The sequence below is a fragment of the Ovis canadensis genome, chromosome 3 (genome assembly GCF_042477335.2).
Source record: "Ovis canadensis isolate MfBH-ARS-UI-01 breed Bighorn chromosome 3, ARS-UI_OviCan_v2, whole genome shotgun sequence".
Classification (NCBI taxonomy): Eukaryota; Metazoa; Chordata; class Mammalia; order Artiodactyla; family Bovidae; genus Ovis; species Ovis canadensis.
This window is the reverse complement of record NC_091247.1, coordinates 56,500,765-56,518,443: the sequence shown is the minus strand read 5'-3', so window position 1 is coordinate 56,518,443 and position 17,679 is coordinate 56,500,765. Positions and strand designations below refer to the sequence as shown.

At 38.4% G+C, this 17,679-nt stretch overlaps 1 protein-coding gene across 1 annotated transcript in view; it reads right to left on the bottom strand.

Annotated features, from left to right (window-relative positions):
- DNAH6 (dynein axonemal heavy chain 6) overlaps positions 1 to 17,679 on the bottom strand; it is a 286,898-nt gene that overhangs the window by 244,077 nt on the left and 25,142 nt on the right. Inside the window, exons 5-10 of the mRNA XM_069583083.1 lie at positions 11,537 to 11,804; positions 7,827 to 7,961; positions 7,618 to 7,738; positions 6,672 to 6,786; positions 4,370 to 4,538; positions 1,402 to 1,518 (exon numbers count right to left, since the gene is read on the bottom strand). Coding sequence (XP_069439184.1) covers positions 1,402 to 1,518; positions 4,370 to 4,538; positions 6,672 to 6,786; positions 7,618 to 7,738; positions 7,827 to 7,961; positions 11,537 to 11,804 — 925 coding nt within the window. The remainder of the gene's footprint in view (positions 1 to 1,401; positions 1,519 to 4,369; positions 4,539 to 6,671; positions 6,787 to 7,617; positions 7,739 to 7,826; positions 7,962 to 11,536; positions 11,805 to 17,679) is intronic.

Here is a 17,679-nt window from a genome sequence, read left to right as displayed (position 1 = left end):
GACTTCCCTCATCGTCCAGTGGTTAAGCATCTGCCTGCCAATGCAGGGGATACTGGTTCGATCCCTGGTCTGTGAAGATTCTACATGCTATGAGGCAACTAAGCCCATGTGCTGCAACCACTGAGCCCACGTGCTGCAACTATTGAAGCCTGCAAGCCCTAGAGCCTGTGCTCTGCAACAAGAGAAGCCACAGTAATGGGAAGCAAACACACCACAGTTAAGAGTGTAGCCTCTGCCCACCACAACTAGAGAAGGCCTGTATGCAGTAATGAAGACCCAGCGCAGCCAAAAATCCATACATAAATAGACGTATAAATCCATAACTCCATAAATAAATAGACATATTTAAAAAAGAAAGGATGTGGTGATCCATGGTAGACCTGATTGAATCAAGTGAAAGTTCTTAAAAGAGAGATTGGGCCCTTCTCAAAGGAGATTCTCCAGCTGGTCTTGAAGAAGCAGACAGACATGCTCAGCTGACTTCTCTCAGGAAACCATGGACTTCAGTCCTATAGCTGCTTAGAGATGAATTTTCACAACAACTTGAGGGAAACTGGAAGTGGATCCTTCTCCAGTAAAGCCTCTGAGGAAACCTCAGTCCAGACAACACCCAAAGGGCAGCCTAGAGAGGCCCTGAAGCAGAGAAGGAGCTAAAAGGTGCCCAGACTCCTGACCCACAGAGATGGAGGTAATAAATGGCTATTGCTTTAAGTAGCCAATCTAGTGGCAATTGACTGCAGAGCATAGCAAAAACCGGATGTATGGAAGAAACCAACACAATATTGTAAAGCAATTATCCTCCAATTAAAAAATTAAAAATAGATACCAAAACAATAAAATCCTCTTAAATGTGACATATTTAAAAAAAGATTTCAAAGTGGTATTTACAACAGCGATTTCTTGGACTCACATTAGAAGGACGCCTATGAGTGAGTGAGTGAAGTCGCTCAGTCGTGTTCGACTCTTTGGGACCCCATGGACTGTAGCCTATCAGGCTTCTCCGTGGGATTTTCCAGGCAAGAGTACTGGAGTAGGTTGCCATTTCCTTCTCCAGAGGATCTGCCCGACCCAGGGATCGAACCCAGGTCTCCCGCATTGTAGGCAGATGCTTCAACATCTGAGCCACCAGGGAAGTCCTCTAAATTCATACACAGACTATATTCTTCTGATAGTATACCCCATCAAGCCCCTAATCTGTCTCAAATGAAAGGAAATGTGCTAAACGTTCAGGTACCTTTTATGTAGAAGCCATGCTGTGCACAGAACCAATGCTCTGCCTTTTTCTTACGATCATTTTGGAGAAGTGACAAGGGTGAACCTGCTAATCATTTAACAGTAGAACAACTGCTTCATTTTCCAAGAAGTTATTTATACACAGATGTTAAGGGAGGAAACACATACCAGAATATCTTCCAAAGAAGGCTGAAAGAGCAGTGACTCGACTGTCAAAATCAGTTCTGTGAGAAACATCGGAACAAGAGACTCATCTTCTTCCTGCTTCTCCAACACAGGGGCCCCCTGCAATGAGCACATGTGCGGTGTTATAAAGATATAAGATGTTGTTGGTTAGTCATTAAGTTGTGCCTGACTCTTTGCAATCCCAACGACTGTAGCCTGCCAGACTCCTCTGTCCATGGAATTCTCCAGGCAAGACTACTGGAGTGGGTTGCCATTCCCTTCTCCAGGGGATCTTCCTGACTCAGGGATCAAACCCACGTCTCCTGGATTGGTAGTTGGATTCTTTGCCACTGAGCCACCAAGGAGGCCATTAAAGATATTAAGTATGAAGGTCTAAAATAAAAAACCCTCTGTATTACAGAAGGCCCACAAACTTATACAGTTAGCTGATTTTATAATGTTGGCATGTCTTTCAAAGAATACTACCATAGAAATTAAAATACAAAGGCAAATATGGAAAGATTATGCAATTATGTAAAACTTCTCTCCTTGTAAAAAAACTATCAACAAAGTGGAAAGGCAAACCACAAACTGGAAAAATGTATCAGTGATGGATACAGCAGATGGAAGGTTGATTATATTTAAATACAAATATCTTGATATAGTCAAAAGGAATATATACTAATAACATGATCACTGACAGTAAACAGAAATATACTTAAATGGAAAAATGGGCCAAGGTCATAATCTGAAAATTTTTAAAGGAAATGTCAGTCAATATCCTCTTCTTTCTCTTTCTCTTGATACTTTATTCAGTAACATTTATCGAGTACTTTACTGATTCCCAGACAGAGCTGCGTATTCATGTAAATTTCATACCAACCATATGTAGTGGGTCTTAGTAGGTATCATTATTACTCCCATGAGAAAGTAGGATCTGGAGAAGGTAAAAAACCCAGATTTTTCTCATCACAGCACCTATCCCCTTGTCCTGTACAGGGGTGTTAGTTAAAGGGACATAACATTTTAAAGTAGTGAACTGAACTGAACTGAACTGAACACTACTTTACATCCATCAGATAGGCAAAGACTGAAATGAATGATAACATCTAGACTGCATGTGAGCAGAAGTTCATTCTTGAACATTGCTAGAAAGGTTGTAAACTGACACAAAAATTTCTGGGAACTTATGCATCAATTCCGAAAGTCTTAGTGAGTGAACATATTTTTGACCCAACAGTTCCAGATCTATAAATTTCTTCTAAGGGGAAAAAAAATCAGAGATGCATGGAAAACATATAGATAAAGATGTTCTTTGCAGCATTATTTAGAGTAGTGCAAAGTGATCAACAATAGAAAACTATTTACAAGATGTATAATACATTTCTATGTGAGAATGTTATATGGAAAAAAAATACAAATCGACTTGGGAGATTTTTCATAATATATTGCAAAGTGGAAAAAGCAGCTGATAAAGCAGTAAGTAAAGTATGATTGTCTTTTCACCCTTGGAAATAGATGTCTTGGTATAGTAGAGAATGCTTTTCTTTGTGTATTTCTGTGTTTTTCAAATTTTCTGCACTTAGCATATATTACTTTTAAAATTAGAAAGATAAATGTTACTTTCAAAATGTGATAGTATTGAAAAAAAAAGGAACTAAGAACAAGGGAGGAGAGAAAGTAATGAAAAGACATATGCAATTAAAATTGAACTTTTAGAGAAAATGAAAACTATTACAAAGAGCACCAGCCCTTGAAACTGCATAGTTGGGTTTCCTGGGGATATATAAAGATATGGAGGTAGGAAGCTTGATGAAATCAGATAAACATGTTTTGCTGTCTTTTTAGGTACCTGGTATGGCACCATCTTTCATATCTTTTTGCCTTTTCATACTGGATGTGAGAGTTGGACCATAAAGAAAGCTAAACGCCAAGGAATTGATGCTTTTGAACTGTGATGTTGGAGAAGACTCTTGAGAGTCCCTTGGACTGCAAGGAGATCAAACCAGTCAATCCTAAAGGAAATCAGTCCTGAATAGTCATTGGAAGGACTAATGCTGAAGCTGAAGCTCCAATACTCTGGCCACCTGATACGAAGAACTGACTCATTGGAAAAGACCTTGATGCTGGGAGGGATCGTGGGCAGGAGGAGAAGGGGATGACAGAGGATAAAATGGTTGGATGGCATCACTGACTCAATGGACATGAGTTTGAGCAAGCTCCACGTATTGGTGATGGACAGGGAAACCTGGCATGCTGCAGTCCATGGGGTCGCAAAGAGTCAGACACGACAGAGCAACTGAACAGAACTGATGGCGCCATAATCCAGGATCGACCAGGGGAAAGTTTATTGGGATAACAGATAACATGCCTTCTCTCTAGAATGCATTGCTACTATTCATTTGTACTATTTAATCTCAAACATCTCAAATTACTCTAAGATCAACATCCTCCCAAGAGGTTATACACTGAAAGCACCAAGGTTTGCTCCCATGAGTTTCTTCTTCTTGCCTCTAAAACCACCGTTTATCTCTTTCATTTATACCAATTTACCTGCTTCTCTGCCGGTTCATGCTCACAATGATCCCTGAACTATAAGCTACTTGGGGGCAAGTATTCTGTCTATGCTTTTCATCACTCTGTACCCAACACTGAGCATAGGGGTAGGTACACAGTAGATACTTAAGGAATATTTATGGAGTGAACACATGAAGAATCTTTAGCAATGCCTGTGAGAGTGACTGCAATATTCAGCACAATGGATGTTTTCTCTGCTATTAGATACTTGCTGATATGCTGATTTTCATTCTTCCATTCCGTATGTGCATAGTAGACTGTTTATACTGTGAAACCCTCTAAGCATTTCTCCTACTGTTTCCAGTACACAAAATATAGCATAATTCATAGAGCATAGCAAGCACTTCTCAATGAATGTTGCCCAGTGAATTTTCTTAATTGTATCTGAATTTACCTTTTTATCAGTGACTTCAGGTTTCTCTTCTGTAATCCATTTCTGAATGACATCTGCTGAAGGTGTTCGTTTTAATTTGTCAGTGAGGTAATTCAAAAGAGAGCTAGCAGAATTTACTGTTAGGACGTGCATTGTATTCTCAATTAGATAGTCATTTAGACGAATAAAGCTTGAGAAGAAAAAAAAACACAGCTTCAGTTTTCTATACTCACTACATAGTTTTGAAAGTGACTCTAAAGCAAGTATTTAAATTTTAAAATATAATTTCTCTTTGACTTTCTATTTATATTGTGACATCAGGGATTTACTGTCCAGAAGAGTTGTTCTTAGACATTCTTCACCCTAAAACACAAATATACTCAAATATATAGCATCAATTTAGCTAGACGTTCTAGCCATTCCATAGGATATTTAGTGAGCAATATAGTTATGAAAAAAAGCACATAGCTCATCTAGCCAAAGGGCCATAAGAGGTTTTTTTTTAAGATGCTTAAACGAAGAAATTAGTAAATACACATCTGTGACTTACACTCTAATGGTAATGAAATCTTTGCTATTCAATAATTGTTGCTGGACAGCAACTGCTAACCCCAAGATGAAAATTTAATGCTTCCCTACTTGAGTGTTTCGAATGCAAACTGAGTCAGCAAGGCATTAGGAGTAACTTTTCATTCTGCTTAAGGGGAGCCTAAGGTGCCTCTAGCCTATGATAATAGTCCCAGGGACTGCTTCACTGCTTTCTGTTGCAATACAAGCATTATTATTCGATTATCTCACATTTGAGTGTTAGTCGCTCAGTTGTGTCCGACTCTTTGCAACTCTATGGACTGTAGCCCACCAGGCTCCTCTGTTCAGGTAATTCTCCAGGCAAGAATACTGGAGTAGGTAGCCATTCCCTTCTCCAGGGGATCTTCCTGACCCAGGGATCAAACCTGGGTCTCCTGCATTGCAGGCAGTTTCTTTACCATCTCAGCCACCAGGACTGGGACACAATTAAGGTTAATCAAATAGCTGTAAAAGTTGGACCAAGTTAGTGAACACAGAGTAACAGTCATCAGTGTTTTCTAGTGCCACATACACTCTTCAGGTAGTATTTGATTATTTTGTTTGCAAGGGTTACTTGCAGTGATGAGGTTTTAGAATGATGCAGAATCCAGTTGCGTAAGCAGGTGGATCATAGCTCAGTTGGTAAAGAATCCGCCTGCAATGCAGAAGACCCCGGTTTGATTTCCTGGGTTGGGAAGATCCGCTGGAGAAGGGATAGGCTACCCACTCCAGTGTTCTTGGGCTTCCCTTGTGGCTCAGCTGGTAAAGAATCAACCTGCAGTGCAGGAGACCTGGGTTGGGAAGATCCTCTAGAGAAGGGAAAGGCTTCCCACTCCAGTATTCTGGCCTGGAGAATTCCATGGACTATATAGTCCATGGGGTCGCAAAGAGTCGGACATGACTGAGTGACTTTCACTTTCACTTCACTTCAAGCAGGTGGAAGGTCCTGGTGAAGTCTGGAAGGCAGACTTTGTTCCCTGGTCTCCTGGTGACAAAACCTGACTCAGAAAGGCAGTGGAACTTGGTGTGGCCGCACAGCTGCCTGTAATTCTTTAGGGACCAAGACAGGTGGAACAGGCCCTCCAGATCACTGGAAAGTCAAAGTGTCAGTCGCTCAGTTGTGTCCAACTTTTTTCGACCCACAGACTGTAGCCCTTCAGGCTCTGTCCATGGAATTCTCCAGGCAGGAATACTGCAGTGGATTACCACTTCTTTCTCCAGGGTATCTTTCCAACCCAGGGATTAAACAGGGGTCTCCTGCATTACAGACAGATTCTTTACTGTCAGATCCACTGGAGAAGACTCCAAATCTCTATGTGCCTGGCTTCTTACTAGCACCTGCCTGATGCTCCTGACTGGGCCAGAGGGAAACAAAACCTTAGAGATCAACGAGGAGTCCTCGGCCCTCGGACATACATACCTACCACTTTCTCTGGTTGCTTTGTTGGATGGCAGCTGGAGGGGTGGGTTTCTGGGGCCCTCATTCAGGTTATCAGGTCCCCCAAATCCCTCATCACTACTAGCAAATCCTGTGATAAAGGCTTTAAAAAGTTTTTTTGTTGTTTGTTTTTTGCTGTGCTGTGTGGCATGTGGGATCTCAGTTCTCCAACCAGAGATCGAACCCTCACTCTCTGTACTGGGAGTGTGGAGTCTTAACCACTGGATCAATAGGGAAGTCCCGAAGGCTTTGACTTTTAATGAAACCTGAGAAGAATGGAAGCTCTAGTTTTTCTTGAAAGAAAGAATAACCATTTACCATGTCAGCCTCATGCAGTGATGCCTTTTGCTGGCCTGCTCTGTGTAGGTCATTTTCTCAGAGTCTCCTGTAGGCAACTCAATGAAACTTCCGCTTTCTGGCATTTTAAAACGACCTATGAACAACAGAAGAGGCAGTAACAAGAATCCTTCTGTAAAAATTCCATTTCTTTCAGTATGGATTAAGAGACAAGTAAAATTCAAAACTTACAAAATGCTTTGGTTCATGAGATATTTCAGATGCCAGGAAATAACCCAGTTATCCAAACAAATTCCACATCGAAGGATTTCAACTCAACAAAAGGCACTAGACAGCTTACTAACATTCCTTTTAATAGCATCTGATTTTACTCTTCTTTTCTGCCTGCATAAAATTTTCCTTTAGCCTTCCTGCCAGGTGGGGCCAGTTCTGAGACTGTCTATACTAATAGGTCAGACAAACATTTAAGCAGAGAGACCCTGAGTCAACTATAAAATGCTTGTGAAAGGAAGGTTCTGTAAACCAGTTTAGAAATACTATACATAAGCAGGGGTAATGCAAGAAAGATTCAGTATTTGCATGTTTCCTCCACTTTAAAATATACAATCAATTTAGAATCTATCAAGCAATGTTTGGAATAACTGAAATATAGGATCATTATTTTAAACTTAGGGGTTCCCAGGTGCCTCAGTGGTAAAGAATCTGCCTGCAGTGCAGGAGACGTGGGTTCAATCTCTGGGTCGGGAAGATCTGGAGAAGGAAACGGCAGTCCACTCCAGTGTTCTTGCCTGGGAAATCCCATGGAAGAGGAGCCTGGTGGGCTACAGTCCATGGGGTTGTAAAAGAGTTGGACGTGACTTAGCAACTAAACAATGGCAGTTTAAACTTAAGAAAAGTAGAAAGAAAACAAGTTAACATTTCAGAAAGCCACCACTTCCGGTCCAGTGGCATTCTTTCCCTTTCATACCCTCAGAAGATTCACGTGCACAGTCATCAGGAATAAATCCTGCAGCACGCAGAGCAATTCGACAAGCTTTTCTGACCACATCTTTTGCCTCGTTTCGAAATTCTTCTAGGCGCTCTGTCACCTAGACATTGATGAATATATATCATTAGTGGCACCAAAGTATCAAAAATCGGGAAAAACTCTTGAAACTGATAGACAAATTTTCTCACCTCTCCTAGCCGTACAACTTGTGCAGCTTTAAATTCTTGCAGGGTGTAGGTATGATATTTTTCAATAGAACACAGTCCCATAAAACTCAATTGATAACACAATTCATTTATTTTAAGGAGAGCTGGTCGCAAATACTGAATGAAAATAAAAAATTATCATTGTTTAGTTAAAAAAAGCTCAACTTTAAAGGTATAAAATATTTGGAAAGGAAGAATGGGAATTAAGGAAAATAAATAGTTCTATATGTTAATTTCAGCTACAACTACAAAGAACATATATTAAAACGGGACACTTCTGAAATTCTGTTCTGGAAGTATTTTTTTAATTATCAGATTTAATTTGTCTGAATTCCTTTCTTTTCATTTTGAATACACATGCTTTAGCTATAAAGTTGAGGGCAAGAAACAGAGGAGTGGGCAATATCTTAAATTTCACTAGGTTTGACTAATAGCTAGTAAAAGATTCTTAGTGTTCCTAAGGACTTCACAATGTCCGGTCACCATGATAATGGAGGTGCCCATCTATTGATCTAAGAGGCTATGATACAGAACAAAGACAAATTTAACTCTACAATTTCAGTGGGTAACAGTCACTATTAAGAATCTATTTTGCAATGTGGTCTGGGAGAATGAGTGGAATTATTTGTGGAATAATGTCACATAATGTAACTTAATCTTCCACTATGCCATCATCATAAATCTGGCTTCTAGGATGTTGGCTTTGAAGACATATGTTCCAAGATTGTTTCTAGGTCATTCCTGCTCGCTTCTAATCTAATCAGAGGAGAAGCAGATGCATTATCTTTTTAAAACATTTAATTTACTTGTATGTGACACTGGTTTAAGTATTATATACAGCACACTCTTGGACTCCTTTCCAGGAGTTTTTAAAACAGGACAAACAATAGTCATTTAGATCTCATGAAATAGTGTTTTAATTATTTATTCTAAGTACAAATAAAAGGAAGTTACAATTAGTAGAGTCCTCAGTGAAGAGATTTATTTGAGAAAACATCTAGGAAGTCATGTAGCCCCTAAGATTCATCTCAAGGAGGAATTTTCATGATAAAAAGAAGCAAAATACAATATTATAAATCAACTGTGCTTCAATTTAAAAAAGAGGCAGAAGTTTACAGGCTATGTCTCTGAGTTGAAATAAGATATTAAATGAATTACTATGCAAACAGGAGTAGAAATGAAACTGTAATCACAATTGGGCAGCAAAAGTAAGAAAGTCCAGTGTATTATGGAGAAAAAGTCCTTGAACCAAAAATATAAGTTCTGCTAGTAAAGGGATAAATAGCTAGGATCCAGGTGGACAGCAAAACTGGTATTGATGGTCTGCCAAAAAGTGAGAGTTTCACAGTGGGAATTTGGGGGATATATATAAAATCTGAGAAATTACTTTGGCTTAACTTAAATATCTGGCTATCAGCATAAAGGACAAAAGTGAAAGTTGTGAAAGTAAGAGACTGAAGCTGTTTTGTGTTTTCCTCTCGTCATTGTTTCTGCTGTTAGCAAATTTCAAATGGAATTTGGGTTAGGTGGTTCATTCCTGGGCTGGTATATCAAGAGTCCCCATCGAAAGTGATAAGCATTAGCGTTATTTTAATATTTTATAATAAGTATAAATAGAATATAACCTTTAAAAATTGTAAATCACTATGTCGTACACCTGAAACATGTAATGTTATATGTCAATTGTGCCTCAATAAAAATTTAGTTAATTAACTGAAACACAACAGTCAAACTACTAGAGTCAATAATAAATTCTGCAAAATTTTAGGAAACAGGCTCAATATACAAATGTCAATTGTATTGCTATATAGAATATATATATATATACACACTATTTATAAATGAGGCTTCTCAGGTGGCTCAGACAGTAAAGAATCTGCCTGCAATGTGGGAGACTCGAGTTCAATCCCTGGGTCAGGAAGATCCCCTGGAGAAGGGAAAGGCTGTTGATAGGTGGATGGATAAATAAAACATATATATCCATATGATGGAATATTATTTACTGGTAAAAAGAAATGCCATGCTACTACATAGGTCCATCTGTGTAGCAAACATGCTAAATTAAAAATGCCAGTCACAAAGGACCACATATTGCAGGTTTCAATTTATTTGAAATGCACAGAGTGGACAAATCAAGAGAGAGAATATGTAGACTGGTGGTTGATCAGAGCTGGGGCAGGGGTTGGATTGGTGGAGTCAGGGAAACATGATGCTAATCAGGGAGAGGGATCACTCTTTTTGGAGTGATAGAAGTGTTCTAAAATAGACTATGGTGATGGCTGATCATTCTGTGAATATATTAAAACCATTCAATAGTATACTCTAAATGAATGAATTGTATCAATTCTATTTCAACAAAGTTGCTATAAGGAAATGTGGGCACAGATGCTAATAAGGTTGGTTACTAAAAATAATAAAAAGAAAAATTTCAAGGATATCCTTTCAACATGGTCAGAAAAGAATGAAAAGAACCAGCCCTCCTAGTTAACTTGTAAATATAAGACTAGTGGTGTGTAGTAATGATAGTATCTAATATTAATAGATATTTAAACCAACACAATGGGTCTTTTGGTTGTATCAACCTAAGATTAAAATGATGTGAACTTTCTAGTCTGCTTGGACTACATAAAAGAGAAGATATTATCCAGGTCAAAGGACTATTGGTATGAATGGTGGGCAAAGAGAATGACAACTCTCAAGCACATGATATAAGAAAACAAACTTAAGGATTGAGAGGTTAAAGGGAGGAAGAACTATTCTATTTATCTAGGAATAAATTAATGAAATACACAATGTCTAAGACATGGTAAAAGATGAAACGTGGTAAAACAGTGGTAAAACAGGTTCAAATGATTGATAGATCCTTAGTGAAATTAGAGTTCTAGGGGCTGAGTTTGCTATCAAGAAGGATTAGAATCTATTCGACAACTCAGAATGCTTGATTGGATGGAAGACTTGAGATGGTACATCTTATATACCTATTTTTGTACTAACATCTTATGTGAGTTGTATTTCTTTCAAGTTCATTTATTGTGCAACTGATGCCTTGGTAACTATCTTTCAGATTACCATATGCAAAGAGAAGGAAATGACCAGTAAAATGCAAACTTGAAGTTTCTGATGTGAGAGGGTGGTGATTCAGTGTCATAAAATAGACATAAAATAACAGTGATTACAGTTCATTCCCAGGGGCCAATCAGAAAACTTCTACTGCAAGTCGAAATTCAAGAAGTAGAGATTTTAAATATGGCCACATACACTGTAACAGTTCCTTTCCCATGATTATCCCCTCCTCCAAAGTAAACACTAAAAATTTCCCTACTGTTTGAATTCATGATTGAAAACACATGCTACATTGGGAGATACTGGCCCACGAAAGCAAGCCCACAAATTATTCTGGACCATAGAGTCCAGAGGGTCTCAAAGATGAGAAGAAGTAATAGGAGTTGCTAGCCTGTTCTATTCGAGAGGATACAAAATTTTCCTGATCAACAACAAAGGGAATCGTGAATCTAAACCTCTAAGGCTTTGCTTCTAAACAAAGGGGACCTGTGCAAACCCTAGGTGAAATGTAGAAACACATTAGACTGTCAGACCCTTAAACGACAATTCTCTTAAAAGAGGAAATATTCTATTTTTGAGATTTTTTTTCTGTTAGTAATTCTTTTGAAATATGATTAACAAATACATACGTGGTTAACAATGAACAGATCTTTTTGTAGAGATTTTCGACATCCACTGATTTTTTTGGAGCGAACATTCTTCTTCCACACGTTAAAAGCTTTCCATTTCCGAAAAAGTGAAAATATGGGAATCTTAGTGAGTTCTCTGTGATATAGGTATTCCTGTTCCCATCGATCAATTTCGATAAATTCAATGTCATTATTATAAACATGTGTTACTGCCTTTTTGCTAATAGTATAATAGTCATTTTTATTGATGTTCTCATAATTCACAACCCTATGAACAAATAAAAATTGGAGCAAGTGAATACAGTATTCAACATAAAATAAAGCCATTGCATTACTATTTTGTTTTAAAAAGGTAAAAGATTTCTGGAAAACAAATGTTTCAAAATTTTAAAAATTCTGACAGACCACTTTTAGACTGAATAAATTATTCAAGAAAAGGGAGCCGCTTTTAACAACAGTTGGACTTACCGTAACTCAAGGATTTTACAATTTTGGCAATATGTTTGATAATTTCAGTTATGTGATTTTTACAAAAACAAACCAATTGTGGATTTTTAAAGTGAAAGATACCTGGAAATAAGTTTTTATTTATCATTGATTGTTTAGAAACTATTCAATAATAATAGTTTGAAAGAGTTTTACTCTACCCAATATTGACAGAACCATGAAAAAGATCAAAACAAGAAAATAAGAATTAGATTAGAATCAAGACCTAATTAAACTTTAAAAAGTCCAATTTATCATCACATATCAAAATAACTGTTAATGAGAAATTGCTTATTTCAAGATATTCCTCTTTCAACTGTCATTAAGGGTATTCTTCAACCTCATTCATAATAAGAAATAGATCAAGCAAAGAAGTAAAGCAAGAATGGGATAAAAACCAGAGCATGGAGAGGAGCGGGAAGCAAAGGAATGAGAATAGAAAGGGTGATTCCCTAAAACTTCTTAAAATCTTGCTTACAGACACAAAGATATTTTCTGTAATTTTAGCTATAGCACTGAAATATTGGATATTATTTAAATGTTTATTAACAGACCAAGTGCAAAATATGACACGGCAAAAACAAAACCTCAAACTGTTTCTATGTTAAACTATGCAAAAACTGTAGTTACGTATGTTATACAATAATTCTAAAGATTACTATAAAAAATTCAGACAGGAACCCTCCAGTGAAAATCAACTGTTTCCCATTTCTATTTTTCTCTTCCAGTCCTTAGCTCTGCATTTTGAACCTGAGTTCATGATCTTTAGCACAGCCTTCAGGTCACATGTAAAATACCTGAAATTATACTTAAACAAATTTATGTACATATGGGTGATAAGTTTTTTAAGGGATTGGAACAAAATTCTCATATGCTTTGTGTTTGTTAATCAAAAAATGATGAACCAGTGGCAAAAACGATTTTTTAGGTTTTAATTTCTATTTTTATTTTAATAACACTAAGAAAAATATTTAGAAATTAGGGCATACAGGGCCAGAATGAAAGTGACCTCAAAGCAAGAGCTCTTCAAGTGAGCACAAAAAATAACTAGGGGGCTGGTGGGCTGTGGACTGGGATCTCAAACGTCTTTCCCCCAATTCAGTGCTGTAACAGAGGAATTTCAACTTGCTTAGCTCTTACCTAACAGCACTGTCGAAGAAGGCGATGGCACTCCACTCCAGTACTCTTGCCTGGAAAATCCCACGGACAGAGGAGCCTGGTGGGCTGCAGTCCATGGGGTTGCGAAGAGTCGGACACGACTGAGCAACTTCCCTTTCACTTTTCACTTTCATGCACTGGAGAAGGAAATGGCAACCCACTCCAGTATTCTTGCCTGGAGAATCCCAGGGACAGGGGAGCCTGGGGGGCTGCCGTCTATGGGGTTGCACAGAGTCGGACATGACTGAAGTGACTTAGCAGCAACAGCACTGTCTGACTCTGTCTGTGTTCTAACTGACTCACAGCAGAAACATTTGGGGAAATGCCAGGTATAACATGTTGCTGTTAAGTTGTATAGAAAATGTTAAAATGTTTTTCTTTTTTCTTTGTTAACATATAATTATGAGCTTAACATATAACTAGGACATTCTTCAAGTGATTCTCTACAAAGTGGGAAATTTCAACTTGTCTCTGAAACCGTAATCAACCTTAGATGTTTTCATTAACTTCAGTCATCCAACCAACCTAAAAGCAAGAAAAACAGTTCACTAACGGCCCTGGTGTGTGTGTGTTTAGAAAACTTACTCTGTGTGGGTCTATATGCTACTAAAGGCCCTTCGATTGATAGAAGATAGCAGGCATGGTCCATGACACTGAATTTTAACTTACTGGTTCTCAGTGCCACAAAGAGATCCTTTTTATTTACATTTTCCTATCTATTCAAGATTCTCATTCTGAAACCCCTAAGCTTTTTCCTCCACTCTACACCTCTGCTCCTCACAGGGCAAACAAACACATGAGGGTCTTTTTAAAATTTGGATCATCAGCATAAAAATCACCTGGGGTGATTAAGAATCCAGATTTCTGGGTCCAACACAGAACCAGAATCTTCATGTATAGAACTTGAGAGTCTAGCTTAGCAAATTTCCTGTGTGATTCTGACACACAATAATGTCTGTAAACACTGAATTCTATTTGAAAGCAAATCAACAACAACAAAACCATGGTGGTGACATGATGAGCTCTCTTTTGTACCTTCACTTGAAAGTCTTGTCCCAGAACTCCCCTGGTGGTCCAGTGGCTAAGACAACATGCTCCCAGCGCCGGGGGCCTAGGTTGGATACCTGGTCCTGGAACTAGATCCCACATGCCACAACTAAGAGTTCACATGCTGCAACTCAAGATCCCATGTGCTCCAACTAAGACCTGGTGCAGCTAAATAAACAGTAAATTAAAATAAATATTTTTTTAAAGAAAAACTTTACTGTACCTTCACTGTGTTTTATCCCCTTGAGTATATTTTTCATGCTTTCCTCCAAAGAGAGATGGAGAGGTTTCATCAGCTTTTTCTACCTTTCCTTGTATTTGAATACTTTTTCTCTGCATTTAAAAATGTATAGAACTTCACATTAACTTGTAGAAAGCTTTCCTTTTTCTTTCTTTCTTTCTTGACCCTGTTGCCCATTTAACTTAAAATCCCATGTCATCTTCCTTCTCTTAAACTTCCTGTATAATGGTTGTATCCACCCCATCCATTCCTTCTTGTTGTTCAGTTGCTAAGTCACGTCTGACTCATGGCAACCCCACGGACTGCAGCACATCAGGCTTCCCTGTCCATCACTCTCTCCTGGAGTTTGCTCAAATTCATATCCATTGAGTTGGTGATGCCATTCAACCATCTCATCTTCTGTCGTCCCCTTCTCCTCTTGCCCTCAATCTTTCCCATCACCAGGGTCTTTTCCAATGAGTGGCTCATTTCATCAGGTGGCCAAAGTACTGGAGCTTCAGCTTCAACATCAGTCCTTCCAATGAATATTCAGTGTTGATTTCCTTTAGGATGGACTGGTTGGATATCTTGCAGACCAAGGAACTCTCAAGAGTCTTCTCCAACACCACAGTTCGAAAGCATCAATTCTTTGACACTCAGCCTTCTTTATGGTCCAACTCTTACATCTGTACATGACTACCAGAGAAACCATAGCTTAGACTATACGGATCTTTGTTGGCCAAGTGATGTCTCTGCTTTTGAATATGCTGTCTAGGTTTGTCATAGCTTTCCTTCTTAAAGTTTCTGAAAACTAGTCTTCTTCCTCACTACTCTAATACAGTGATTCTTTTGAGGATCAGCAGGAATTTCCTTTAAGCCCAATCCATTTGGTAGGCAGAAGGGACAGCAGGGTCAAAGAAAGCTTTGCAAAAGTTAAAGAAGCATATGCACAGTTCTCCGGAATCCTATTCTGCTTAGACTCTCTAGTTTGCTCCCGAGAGGCTGAACCCTAAATATACTCCTGGACTGCTGTGTTTTACTCCTCACATTGTAAACCTTGGCATTCATCTGTTCCAGGAATTGATCCTCTACTCCGAAGTGAGGGCTGCCTATTCAGCACTTCTTGGCATTCAGAATTCAGCCTCAAACTTCAACAGCTTCCTTTGTTTTTATTTGTTTATTTTTTGACTTTGTGTGGCTTGCAGGATAGTTCCCTGACCCGGGACTGAACCTGTGCCTTCAGCTGTGAAAGTGCAGGTCCTAACCACTGGATCACCAGGGAATGCCCTCAGCTGTCTCCTTTGGATATCTGTTTCATCAAGGCCTTTCTTTGAGAAAATAACCAGGAAAATTAGTCTTCCTTTAAGATCTCAAAAAAGAACTTAACTTTTTTAATTGCTGTGCTCTAAAATTCCTACTTTGCTGATAAATGACTTTATGACCCAATTAACTTAAACAGAGATCCTTGGACAGTTAATCAGGCTGAGAAGAATGTCTTGAATAAAATTATACTTAACTGTGTTTAACTGGAAAAAAAAAAAAAGATGCTTGCTGTCTTTCCTTGCTGTTCAGTGCAGAATCATGGAATCCCTTATCAAATTATTTTGTGATAGAGTCTCTGTCCATCTGAAATGAAACTTAGACTCAAGGCTTCTATGAATGTCCAAAAGAATGTGTCATGTTAAAAGACTTGTATGGCCTATTGTGGGAGGTCATCCACTGTCCCGTTATTCTTCATTTCAGATAAATGAAATCTACTACGGTTCTAAAAAGCATTAATTTCCTCTCTTGATTTTTCTAAAACAATCTCAATGTGATTTGATATTTCAAATAGTATCTTTATCTGTTGTTAGTGATAGAACATGCGTCCGTTCATCTTCAAACAGATGCACTAGACTAAGACTGCAAAAGTATGAGCCTTCTGATCGAGAATTCTGAACACCCTCCTACTGCTCATGTCATTAAATCCAAATTATTCTGCTGGGTGTCGTGACACTCTTCTCCTGTCCATGTTAGTTCCTTCTCTGCCCACACAATTGCCCTTTTTAATTAGGCTGGTCTCTCAGTCATCTGAGGCTTAAGATGGTCGTCTCAGCACATCTTAGACTGTGCTAGAACGCATGTGCATGTCTTTGTCCACCTGTTCCCTTTGCCCCTCTTGATTTCTACAAACAAGTGAGTAATTCCTTACCTGCTTTTAGGTGCTGGGGTGAATTAGATGAGTCAAATCTAAGTTGTCTCATTATTACACAGTTTTAATCGCAGTTTATTACATAATTTTATGATTTGAACATGTGTATTGGACAAAGGTAAACAAGTTAGAGCCTGTAAAGAAATTAGCTATTTCCTGAGTTTTGCATTTGTAAACCTCAATCTATTTGCTGACGGTCAGTATCATGATTCAGTATGCATTTAGATCTAACTTTAACTAGAGAAGAGTAATGGCTTGCTTTGCTTCTGGTTTGATTAACCAGAAATGGTAAAAATAACTGATAAGGAAGTCCTAGAATATTAGACTAAAGCATAACTTCCAAGTTTCTTCAATAATACAGTGCTCTACGGTCAGTGGTTTGCAAAGTATGGTCCTTGGAACAGCAGCATCAACATTATGTGGGAATTGCAAATTCTCAGACCTCCTCCAGACCAACTGAATCAGAAACTGGGGGTGGTTAACAATCTACATTTTAGCAAACCCTTTAGGGCCTGCTGGAGAACCACTGTTTTAGCCCCATGGCCTACAACTGTGATTGAATATTGGGATCATCTCATGAGTTTTAAAGAAACGCTGTTGCTTGGGCTGCACAACAAACCAATTAAATATAACTCTGGGGGTGGGTCTTGGATGATTCTAGAAGCCAAAGCTGAGAACCACTGCTCTAGGTTCTTCAGATTTTTGTATAAAATGAAATAATCATCCACTAAATTGTAACATCGCCAAAATGGTGTGTGTGTGTGTGTGTGTACGTCTGTGTGTGTGTTGAAAGGAAGACAATCTGAAACTGGGATTTTTGATGATTCCAAGTGAAAATACTAAAGATCCGTGGTGTTTCCACTTGATTGAAATTTCTACATGGACTAGCCCAAGAAAGCTGTCAATGTGTTAGACAACCTGGGGAGGTTTCTGATAATGTGGCTTGAAATGATCTTTTCCTTATTATATAATACATGCCTCATTTCATTTGAGAAAGCTGATATTTATCTGCATATTGTTTTAGGCTATTAAACATGTAAT